Source organism: Hypomesus transpacificus, chromosome 23 (genome assembly GCF_021917145.1).
Source record: "Hypomesus transpacificus isolate Combined female chromosome 23, fHypTra1, whole genome shotgun sequence".
Classification (NCBI taxonomy): domain Eukaryota; kingdom Metazoa; phylum Chordata; class Actinopteri; order Osmeriformes; family Osmeridae; genus Hypomesus; species Hypomesus transpacificus.
In genome coordinates, this window is record NC_061082.1 from 18,802,413 (window position 1) to 18,814,623 (window position 12,211).

Here is a 12,211-nt window from a genome sequence, read left to right on the forward strand (position 1 = left end):
TAAAAGGAACAAGCTAGTTAGCTAGCTAGCCTAGCCTAGCCTAGCAAGCAACTTTATAACCTAGCACTACACAGCAATACGAACCCTTGGCAGCTAGCACCCTATCATCCTCCTGTCCAGGTAATAACTCTGTCTCTACTCTCGTCTCTACATAGGCTAACCAGCTTGGTTTGTTAGTAGTCAAGAATGACTAATTCGGTGTGACATGTTTTAGGTTGCAAGAAAACTTGGGATTTGTTCTTTGGGTTAGTGAAGGTAGCAATAGGGGCGTACAGTATCTACCTAACTAAATGGGTTCGGTTCAACTAGCTAGTAACTGGCTAACTTAGTTAAAGTACAACAAAACTTCAGTCAATAGGATCGAGGACCTCCTAGTTCTAAACTTAAGTGAAACATAACATAGAATTGCTCCACGGCACGACTTGCAAGGTCACTTAAAAAAAGTGTGGCTGGGTAGTGTAGCTAGCGCTAGCTACTTTGGGTAACACGTACAACTTTTATTTAAGGTGTTCGTATAATTGAATCTTCCTTGGACGTGTGCATTATGTATCAAATGCACAGCATAGCTAACTAGGGCTGCATAATTGATACAGCCTAACTTCAGCACTAACTAGGTAATTGACAGATTAGTCTGTATACACTGACTTCAGAAGTCGGTTAAGGTTTCACTTCAGGTTCTATACAGACTGTTATTCTTTGTGTGTTTGACGTTAAAACAAATTATATAGAGTTGTGTTTATTCCTGCAATCGTAAGCTTCCCCGTCCATCTAAGATTAGCTAGCGAGTTGTCTACATTGACATACCAGTCCAGTGAATCATTACCAAGTTATCAGTATTCATAGTTTTTACCTTGCTAGTAGCCTACTGTACCCAGCCAGCTAGAGCCAGCTCGCTTTCCAGTGTTGATTCAGTGGTTCATCTCTATCTGATCTCGTGGTTATTTTCAGTATTGTGCAGAACGAGATTTAACCAGGCTTACTTTTGGTCAACAGGTGCAGGGAAGTGTCATAACGTAAGAGTGGTCTAAAGTGGCAGACCACATAAGGCCTTCGACATGGGAGCTCTGGTGTCTCGGTGGAGGGTATGTATAATTGGGCCTAGCTTAGAACCTTCAATAATAAAACGTTTTAGTAGCCGACTAGCTGTGAGAGACTAGCTGTTTCTCATGCATGCTTAATTCAAGACCATGTTATTAACTCTCTCTGGTCACTGTTGTCTCCCCGCCAGGCTAAACCTTCTACTGTAGAGGTGTTGGAAGGAATAGATAAGGTATGTATTCAGTTTTTTGGCAACATACTTTCAGGCTGTTGGTGCTTTGGAAGTATTTTGAGGTTGTGGTCTTTATTGACCTGGTTACGCAGCACTGCAGTGAAGCAGCGTTTCCTCCGCTCTCTCTCGTCTCCTAAGAGTGACAGACACACATGTTACCAACACTGCCACCCTATCCTTGTGGGCCGAGCTGAGGTTGCCATGCTAAGACAAAAAAATATTTTGAGGATGAAGTAACTAAGAAAACCAATTGTGTATAATTTAGAAAAAGCAAAATTAGGAAATGCAATAGATTTGCAGCTTGAAAACGAGCTCGTATTAAATTAAATAGGTTTTATTCAACATTTATACAGGGGGTAAGTGGCATGATTTCATTAAAATAACCCATTTATCTTGGCCTTAATAATTCCATTGTTCAGTTAACAGGAGAGGTTGGTTTGGCCCATAATCGGGCCAAAGAACAGACATTATAATGACCAATTATTTAGTTTTTTGGTTGTTGCAATAATTTAAGATAATATTCATGTGGTCTTGGTGTGTATAGTTTAATAAAATGTCACCCATATTTTCCCAGGACATACAGACTCTTGAGGAATACAGAGAGAAGTACCAAAGACAGTTGAAGATCTGGGTCGGCAGACTGATCTTGTATTCATGTCTGCTGTACCTAATCGCCTGCACAGTTGTTTACCTGTGGTACCTTCCAGAACAAACGATGGGCCGCCTTATATTGTCACTCCCCTTTTTAGTATTTCCAATATTGTAAGTATCACCCTGTTAGTATTTGAGCTCAAATGGCGAAGCTTACCGTTGCTGGCCATAATCCATATGGTTAAGTTGTTGAACCCATTTGTTGTTGTACTGTTCCACAGAATATGGTTCCTTCGAAAGATGCTGATAGTTCTGTTTTCAAGGAGAACAGAAAAAAACAGTAAGATGTTGCTTTTAATTGGCCAGAGTGCAAATTGTGCAGTGTTCTTTATCATGGAGTGTTGAAATGTAATCTTTTTGTGTCTTAGATGAGAAGTTGGAAGACTTGAAAATACAGAAAAAGAAAATAGTAAGTTAAGAGAGGCTTGTGTTTCCTTTCGCTTGATTTTCTGATGAGTGTACGACAATGCTTCTTTTGGTACAATGACTTCCTCTATACAGTATTTGTAGTTATAATAGCTTCCTCTATACAGTATTTGTAGTTTGCGTTGAACATGTTACTAAAGTCTAAACATCACCGTGAAGCCTTCACCTACATTAACTCTCTACATAACACACTTGTTAAAAATACAGTTGACTATTCTAAACTAAGCCTGTATGTTTTTGCGTTTATTGATCTTTGAAAGCACTTTGCCGTGAGATAATTGCGTCTTTTAATAGACAATCTAATATCAATGCAGACAGCAGTTAATTGACATCGAGACTTTACTCAGTAAAGCACATCTAAGATTAATATACTTTGGTGCTAAGTGAAAATAAATCTTAGAAATTGCTTGTCATCCTCTGTCATGTCTAATAACTTTCAATAATTATGGCTGATGGATTTTCACACTCACATTATCGAAGTAGTGCATGTAATTATTATTTTCATTATGTGTAAACAATTATCAGTTTTGGTATTTCCCTGAAACGATGCTCCTCAACAGCAGAAATGAATGCTAAGAGATTTTCCACTGTGCCTACATGGCAGTAATGGTAGAATTGCAGATGTCACAGCAGATATTCCTGACAACATGGATGGGGCTAATATGACTTCATGCAAGAGTAAGCATTGATGTAACCTTACTGGATTTGAACAGAATGAAATGAATTTACTGCTGCAGATTTAGCACATCAATCATTCATAAATGATTGACGATAATTGACATGTACATCTGAACAAGAGGTCTAGGGATATTATACATTTTTTATTATTTATTTTCCTGTTTTACAGCTTGAAGAGGTGATGGAGACTGAGACTTATAAAAATGCCAAATTGATTCTGGAGAGATTTGATCCAGACTCCAAAAAGAAAGCCGTAAGTATTAAACCTGCCCCAGAACCCATAAATGCTCTGTTTGACTTAGACTCATACATAGGATCTCCAAAGAGCATGTCAGTTCTCATACTGTCCAATTTGGATCAAGGAGCTGGAACACACTCCCCTTGGACCTCAGATGACTCCAAAACCTGGCCAAGGTAACTTCACCGCACTACCAAGCTCCTTTCCAACCTCTCCTCCCTCACCGCTGGAACTGACTGGGCTGTCTGCACCGTTTCCTGCTGTAGAGCTGCGTCAGCGCCATGTCACTCCCAGGCCGTCTCCGGCCGCGGTGCTTCCTGCGGGCAGCGCAGCAGCCCGGCCTCCCCTAGCCCCCGGGGCCACCCACACAGGCCCGACCCCCCTCTCCGCTCCAGGGGGGCCCCCCGAGAGGAGCCTGTCTGCTGGAGCTGCTCAGCAGAGCCTGATGAGGAGGCCCGTGACCCCTGGCACACCTGTTCCAGGACTAGGTGAGTTAGCCGGACACAGGGGGACCACATCATAATGTGCTCCATTAAGGTGCTATTTACCCATCCCCGTCTCCCCAACCTGTGAAGACAAGTACAAAGACACAGTATGGTTTGGCACACTATAACACAATAAGTATAGGTTGGTGATTTGAATATTCCATAGAATAATTTGTGAGTGGAAACCAAAAGGTAAAACTTTTTGGAAAGGGAAAACTCCTTCCTGGAATGTGCCTGGAGTGTGGCTGGATAATTTACTATGGAAATGAGTGTAAACATGAGGTTTGGACTATGAACACTCCAATGGAAAGGAGTGCAAACAGAAAGAAATATAACCCTGGAGAAGGCAGAATGCTGTAATGGCCATGTGGAATGCCAACTGTGAGTGGTACAAGGAGGAAGATTACTCTAACTGTGATTAATTAGGCAGGCCCATATTTGTTCTCAGGGCAATGGTATTGGAATCCCACTAAGTGCTCTCCTAATGCCAGGTAAAATTACCTTTGGCATTGGGCGCACCTTGCAAATGTTTTCTATGGCTTGATACTATCAAGCACTTTTTGTGGGAAATTGAAAGTGAAAAGCAATTTGATACAAAGAGTCACCGCAGAGTTTCCATATGTTGGTAAATTAATAAGCAGCAGGATACTGAGACTTTGCCAAGTCTCACAGAAATGACCAGTCATCTTCCTATGATTGCTCTTGATGTGAGATTATATTAATTACCGCTCACCAGCACAGCAGGGACACTGCAGCACGTGCTCTGCAAGGGAGATTCATTTACAAGTCATTATGCAGGGAAGGGAGAAAAAAAAACCCCACGGCTTTCGCAACATTCATCACAGCTCCTGCAGCAAACGGTGGATCCTGTGTCGCTGATTTCACGAATCCCTCTCATCCTAACCTGGCTGAGTGTGTGTGTGTGTGTGATGATTTAGACCTGCCACTTCAGACTGGGTGTGGAGCTGATGTTGTGTTTTCACAGGGATGCATCCACCAGGCCCGCCCTTGGCACGGCCAGTTCCACCCAGGGACAGAGGTGCTATGGACAGGGTCATTGAGTACCTTGTCGGGGATGGACCTCAGAATAGGTAAAGCAAAGCTGCACTTGTTTTTATTCATACATAAATGTTATATATGTATATATATATATGTGTATATATGCTTAAAAAAAATAAAAAGAACAAACTCTGATCAGAAGAACTGTAACACATGAATGCATGGTCATCTATGAGTAAAAGTTAGCTCCATTCTGCTGTTCCATCCTGGCACCAAGTGCAGCCTAGTTTCTTCTGAGTGCACCAATGAACATTTCCACTGGAGAGTGTATCAGTGTGCGCCGCTCCCAACCGGAGAAGTGTCACCCTATATCAGTAAAATGATCTTGTGTTAATATCGGTGCATGTACGCGTTCTGATCCCAATGCTTCTCTCCCTTCAGATATGCGCTCATATGCCAGCAGTGTCTGTCCCATAACGGCATGGCATTAAAAGAGGAATTTGAATATGTTGGTAAGATTTAGCGAAACACAACTCTTGTGTCTGTCGGTCTCCATCAAACCCTGTGTCTTCCATTGCCCTCTAGCATTTGGCAGAGCGGTATATCACAAGGCTCTTAAAGTCCTCTGCCTCCACCGGCCCCTGTAAGCAAAAAGACTGCATGTAGATTGAATATGCAAACTACTGCTTCACATCGATCGGATACATTTATGCATCTTTGACACCCTCCCCACCGGCACCACCCCTCAGAATATCATGGGTTTCATTTTCATACGGATAAATCTGCATCCACGAGAAAAGGCATGGCTGTCGTCCGGGCCCCAGAGCGAGCGCTTTGAGCATGGGTGTTTGGGTGTGTGTCGTTGCAGCCTTCCGATGTGCGTATTGTTATTTCCTGAACCCGGCGAGGAAGATCCGACCCCAAGCTCCCCGACTCCCTGAGATCAGCGCCGTGAGGAAGCTGTCGTCCGAAGCCCCCGCGTCAACACCACCTGCCTCTGACGCAGATGATGGGCCCCTGGATGCAGGTGTGAGGCCCCTGGATGCAGGTGCGGTGCCCCTGGATGCAGGTGCGGTGCCCCTGGATGCAGGTGCGAGGCCCCTGGATGCAGGTGCGGTGCCCCTGGATGCAGGTGTGAGGCCCCTGGATGCAGGTGCGAGGCCCCTGGATGCAGGTGCGGTGCCCCTGGATGCAGGTGTGAGGCCCCAGGATGCAGGTGTGAGGCCCCTGGATGCAGGTATGGCCCCTCTCCTCGTCCATGGTCATCACTCTCTGGAATGAACACGTTCGGGGAAGTCATTGGTAATGTTTCTCTTTGAGCAATCATGCGTCACACATGGAACAGGACGGCTCGCCCTTTTTAATCGGCTCATCCTGATTAATTACATTGATATAATGTGTATGTAATTTATGTCATGTGTGCGTATACAGTATATAATCATTTTCTATTACGTTTAGCGACCAGAGGTTTTTAGTGGGTCACGCAGAAATAAAAACGGTACAGCAAGGCCTTCTGTGCGTTCACTGTAGACTTTGTGGCCGTTTCTGAAACCTCCTGTTCCTTCTTGTAATGAGATCCAGGTGAGACGACGCTAGCTGCCCCGCTTGCAGAGGAGAGCCAGACCCCAGAAGGCAGCTCTGAGCCAGGGATCCAGACCCCAGAAGGCAGCTCTGAGCCAGGGATCCCGGAGCCCCAAGACGTCCCCTCTGAGAAGTCCGACTCGGAGCTGGAGGTGTCCGCCATGGAGGTGGAATAGAATGTCCGTCACTGCAACATATCAGTCATGCTGGAGCTCGCTTGTGTGAGCATACTTTTAGTTTTTCCTTCCTTCCTTCCTTCCTTCTGAAGGGAAGTTTCTTCTGGTTTAAGTAAATATCTGTTGCAAATGAGAGCGGCAGAATGATAGGCCAGTGGTTGGCAGTGTCTCCCCTCGAGGGGGGGGGGGGGGGGGTGGGAGTTCTTATTCAGCCCTTTTCATGTCCTTGGAATAGTAACAATGATTTCAACTGTACTGTAGGATCATCAAAGTGAAACTCCACAGCCAGAAGGAGTCTACTTAACTTTTCGTTTACATGCTCAAAACGTTCATGTCCTACACTAGCACTTCTTTACAAACAAAGTTCTCTTTATAGCATAATGTGATACAATTAGTTTTATCCTTGTGTAGTTATTTTTTGCATACGGAAAATTCATTAGCTACTGTATAGTATTCTTGTCTCACAGAATGCCGTCGTATATCCGTGTTGTTTTGTAAAATGAAATGGGTGTGGTGTGAAATGAAATGCTTGTATTTATAGGAAATTATATTTATAGATAAGTTTCTCCAACCCAGTGCCTTTCAGAACAGTATTATATAGGTTCGGGTATTCCCAGGCTACGTGGAGCTAGCCATATGTTTACACAGTAAGGGTACTGCCATAGGAGTGCTGGTTGTTACGAATACAGCTTGGTCCTAGACCTTAGTGCCTTTGACATGTTTCATGAATAGACATTGGAATTAAGAAAGACTATGAAGTCATTATTTTAGGCTACCTATGTTTGTTTGGTGTGTCAATGCCATATTTCTTCTTATTGAGAGGATATTTAATAAAGTAAAAAAAAAAAAAAGCCCTCTATTTTTCATTCCTTTTGTTATGGTCATTATTTTGTGAGTGTGTTGATTGGTTAAAATTGATTTGTCATAGAGATGTAGAGAGTCATTGGTGCAAATCCCCTTTCCTGTAAAAGGCTCCGTTGTAAAAAGAAAAGGGAAAAAAAGGCATAATTTTGGACCATTATGCCGTATACTTTTACAGAGGAATATGTGAAGCCATTATGTTCCACTCCCTGAAAATGAAATCTGGAGTTAAAAGGCACTTTTTGCCTCCTCCTCCTGTTCTCTGCCTCTCACCACGGGATGTTTAAAAGAACACGTTAAAACATTCAATTTTCATTAGCCAGCCAATTCTAGGTTGTGATCATTTTATTTGAGCTCATTGATCATTTCAGACAGCGTAAGATAATGGTGTTGACTCTCCGCCCGATCAGTCTTGATTGCTTGACCCTCTTCATTTGCAAGCAGGGAGACATTGCTGCTACAAAGTTGCTCTCAGTCTCCTCGCGACCCCTTTCCCCTGAAGATACACCATAAACTGTTGGTGGGGTCAACTTCCCACATTTTATCTATGGGTTTTGATAATGTATGTTTACAGAGACATGACCTCCTGGGCTTAGTAATGCATCACTGTGACACCAACAGTACTGCCTGATTCCACAGCATGCTGCTTGAGGTTGACCTCTGACAACAGCCAAACAGGAAAAACTAGGACATCAATAGGACATTGAATGGTTTCCCCCCCAACACTAGACTGTTTAATATTACATGCATGAATCTGCACTGTTCCGTAGCTTGTTTAATAAAGATTCTCCATGACACATTTGTTGTGTTAAACATTTGTGCAAATGGTTTTGTGATTTAGGTTACTTGCTGCATTACATCACTTTTATCGATTTATGTGTTTAATATTTCGATTTTACAACTCAAGTCAGGAAAATTGATTGTTTTAGAAGAGGTTTTTACACTCATAACCTTCAATGTAGGGTTTCAGTAGTAGTTTTTCATGTTCAACAAAACATCCTATTTGTGGACGATTTTTACCTCAGGGAAAGAGGGAGTGATTAGAAACAGATACAAGGTTGTTCATCTTTTTTTATAAACTATGCTCTCAACTATTTTGAATCATCTTTAGAATAACCTCTCATGGCAGATGAGAGAGATTCCATCTCAAACACACTGACCATCTATGACCCGATCCACTATTCTGCTGTTTCTGCTAAGTCCATTGTGAATTGCTTGACATTACTGAATGACAAGCAATTCAATAATCAATATCTGGGACCACTACAGTTCACTAAGCAGATCGTAAGTAACAACAGCGTGCATCTCTGACCTGCAGAACAACCTTCTGCATTTCACAGTGGAGCAGCAATTCAAAGTGAGACTGTATATATGATGGAAAAATGAAGGGATGTACCTTAAGGCTTTTGAGTCGCTATTTGTTCAGACAGTAGAGAGATTGCATCTGCTCCATGTTATCAGCGAGCCGCTAATTGATTTTCAAGGATGACAAATGACACACAGGGCCCCAGTGCCAAGGTAATTGTGTGCAGCGTATCAGAATGTACAGCGGGCTGTCCCAAGGTCCATAGTCCTTTTCATAGTCATCTTTCACATGTGCATTCGGGGGCCACTTGACTCAAATTTATACTGATCTTTTATTTATACCCCGAAAAAATGGCAGATAAGAAACATAAGTGTTCTTGATATTGTGTTTTGTCATATGTAGCAGCCAAAGATTGAAATCCTGCGAAACAATTTTCGGAAGAAATGAAAGAGCGTGGCCTTGTGAACCCTGGAGGAAAATAACCCTGCTGTACCAGGCAGAATATGAAACAGAGCCACGGAATAAGTAAAATAGACAAGTGCACCAGGCTTGTCACTTTTCCATTTGCTGCCCCCGAGTGTGAGCACTTCAAAACTTCTCCTCATCTCAGCGAAGACCCTCATTGTTATCCCACTATGTACTGAATACAAACGATACACCGTGTCACAGAGGCATCAGACAACATAGACTTTTAGACAAATACTATGTTTCTGCCACATATAGCTTGGGACGACAGAAACGTTATAAATACTTCTTTGTATGGAGCGTTAATGTTTGATCCGATGGGGTGTTAAAGATGAAAGGAAGGAACTTGGATTGGAGTCACAAAAGCAATTAACACGCATGGAATATTAGAGTTCACCATGGGTTCCTGACAACAGCATCATTACACTGTAATAAGAACACCATCTCCTTCAGAGAGGCATTAAAATCAAATTAGATAATATGAGAGTTGGCCTTGATGGTGTATGGTAGGAGAGGGTCTCTGAGCACTTGATATCTGGTCATTAGCTCTTGGCTACTTGGACTTTAAATGCCACTTGACAAAGTTGAGTGGCATAAATTCATTTGACAAAAGGTCATCAGCTACAGAGAAATGAGTTTAAAAAAATCAAATTATCATTTGAAACCACCGAACACAATTAGAGGGGAGGGGGTGGGGTGCAGTTTCTCACCGCATTTCAGTTATTCGTGAATGCTTGTCATTGAGAGTGTTTCACACAAGTAATAAACAACTCGGAAGTCATTAACACAACAATGACATTCAGAGTTTAGAGGTTTTTGAAATGCAGCATTGCCATTTTCCCCTTGCCCCAGCTATGGACAGGAACAGAAGCATCGCCATTTACTTTCTCGTTTTTTTTTCTAGTTACCAAACATAACTAAACATTTTAAACGTTACACAGAATAGCTTCCCACATCCTGGACAGGAAGCCAGAGAGTGGACCAGGACACCGCAGTCCTGGCTCCCCCTCATGCGGAAATCATACAAAGCATCCTGCAAACAGAACGTTCATTTTATGGCTTCATCTATTACCACTCTGTCATTGTTAATTGTCTTCTTTTTACCTCTGCAGGATTCTCCAAATTGGCCCTATCGAATGTGACATGAAGAAGAGCATTAAGCATCTGACAAGATGATATCTAAGTTCAATTTCCTGCTTCTCACCTGATTTATGCCTTCAGCAGATCATTTTCCTTTCTGTCATAAAGACCTCTATAAATCAGGGGTGCTTATAGAAGCGCTTCAAGACAGGGGCCCTGGATCTGCGTCCCTTGTGTTCGCTATTAGGAAGCAATTACAGACACATTTTGCTCCTTCAAACAAAAATGATCAAATCTAATACCGATAAGATTAAAGAGATTAAGAGGGAAAGGGATGGAAGAGATGCAGGATGCAGGAAGACCTGCTTCTAAACAATATGCTCTAAACTCAATAAAAACAAGACTCTATTCTGGTGACACCATTATCCATCTGTTTGGACAAAATTGCTGTATCATGGTATAAATCTGTGATACAAGTGACATATCCTCTAAAATAAAAGGGAACATTAACTGCTCTATCTTCGTGAGGCCCTGGGACTCGCTGGCTATAAGCTCACTCAAGTGTGATGGCAGTTATACTGTGTTTTACTAGACTGCAGACAATTATCCTTTGCTCCTCTCCCCTTAGAAGACAAACTGCCATGGCTTGAGCTGAAATGATTTCAAATAGTTTTTCCAAAATGTCTGTCGCTAGATTGCTTCCATACATTATTTCACTTAAACGGAGGGGAAAAAGAAGGGAGCAAATCCACAAATCAATCACGACATCCCCGCTTTACCAGACGGAAAGAAAAAATAAGCTTTCTTTCAATGTTTGTGTGTGTATGTGTGTGTAAAAGACGGGGGGGGGGGGGTTCAAAAGACCGTCAGGGACAGTTATGGGATATGGAGTCCTGTCTGTTCTGTGTGTCAGTCATCCTGTGGACACTGTGTCCTCGGAATGAGCTAGGGTAGCTGCCTGCACGGGGCCAGCAGGCTAGGTTGTAGCTAAGAGTGACATGTTGTATAATGAATGGAATTTCTGTCATTTGATGACAAAACTGTAACTCTCTGAACAGGGGGACTGAATTCCAATGTGATGTGCGTGCCATCATTTCACTTAGGAAAGAAGGGAGAAGACAATGAATGTATACTCAAAACATAAGCAATGGCTATATCACAAAGTGCTGTGTGTTTAACTGTTTGCTTTGACTGTTTTCCATGTCAAAAACGTACTGTCTTACTCAGGGCAAGATACACATTTGACATTTCTAACAATCGACTTCAGCATGAGACATCGGTATCTACTGTTAATATGTTGTTCTATTAAATAGAGCAGCCATACAGATTAAGACACCACTGCAATTCAGCATTACAGTCACATTTATTACATTTACTCTGGATGGCTCAAACAGCCATGCATGACTCAATCCATCTCTGTTTGTTGCACATAGATTTTACGAGATGAATCTGAAAAAAAGTGCCACAAATGTGCAGAAATTGTGCTGAATTGTAACAATGGATAAATTAAAGAGCTGCTTCACTGATTTCCATTTTGTAAATGAAAGAATCCAAACTTCTCATTTTTTCCCCCCATAACTTGAACTCCTTTGTGTGTCTTCAATAATCTGTGTATTTCAACCCAACGTTTGGATGGAAACAAAACAATGATCTGTTTCACAAACAATCCACACTTTGACCCGTTGGAGTGGAAGGCAATTGGAATCTATCACTAAAATGAGACAAAACACAAGAATGAGAGTGTAGGATGATTCTTCGTTCAATCATGTCTACTGGCTTACAGGTCTTACAACTTAAAAATGCTTCACATTCTTTGGTTTTTGGGGTGTTTGGTTCACAGAGATATGCCATGCAGCACTGACTAGCATGACCGAACCCTAACATTAGTAGTGCAGAAAACAATGATTCATTGCATTTTTTAAGGGTAAGGATGTCGCAGTGAGTGTGCTCTTGTCACAACCTGAAGTGTTTCTATAATAAATGCTGTTAAATCTA

The 12,211-nt window shown here is 42.2% G+C and overlaps 1 protein-coding gene across 3 annotated transcripts in view; it reads left to right on the forward strand.

Annotated features, from left to right (window-relative positions):
• Positions 1 to 7,347, forward strand: part of lnpa (limb and neural patterns a) — a 7,491-nt gene extending 144 nt beyond the window's left edge. Inside the window, exons 1-13 of one of the 3 annotated variants that reach the window (XM_047047473.1) lie at positions 1 to 120; positions 994 to 1,082; positions 1,229 to 1,270; positions 1,845 to 2,032; positions 2,143 to 2,201; positions 2,290 to 2,330; positions 3,195 to 3,278; positions 3,388 to 3,439; positions 3,530 to 3,751; positions 4,734 to 4,839; positions 5,189 to 5,259; positions 5,616 to 5,984; positions 6,323 to 7,347. The exon at positions 1 to 120 is cut by the window's left edge and continues 144 nt beyond it. In XM_047047473.1, the coding sequence (XP_046903429.1) occupies positions 1,056 to 1,082; positions 1,229 to 1,270; positions 1,845 to 2,032; positions 2,143 to 2,201; positions 2,290 to 2,330; positions 3,195 to 3,278; positions 3,388 to 3,439; positions 3,530 to 3,751; positions 4,734 to 4,839; positions 5,189 to 5,259; positions 5,616 to 5,984; positions 6,323 to 6,504 (1,443 nt within the window). In that variant the 5' untranslated portion in view covers positions 1 to 120; positions 994 to 1,055 and the 3' untranslated portion in view covers positions 6,505 to 7,347. The remainder of the gene's footprint in view (positions 121 to 993; positions 1,083 to 1,228; positions 1,271 to 1,844; positions 2,033 to 2,142; positions 2,202 to 2,289; positions 2,331 to 3,194; positions 3,279 to 3,387; positions 3,440 to 3,529; positions 3,752 to 4,733; positions 4,840 to 5,188; positions 5,260 to 5,615; positions 5,985 to 6,322) is intronic. The other 2 variants (XM_047047474.1, XM_047047475.1) reach the window with 2 other exon arrangements.
• The last annotated feature ends 4,864 nt before the right edge of the window (positions 7,348 to 12,211 follow it).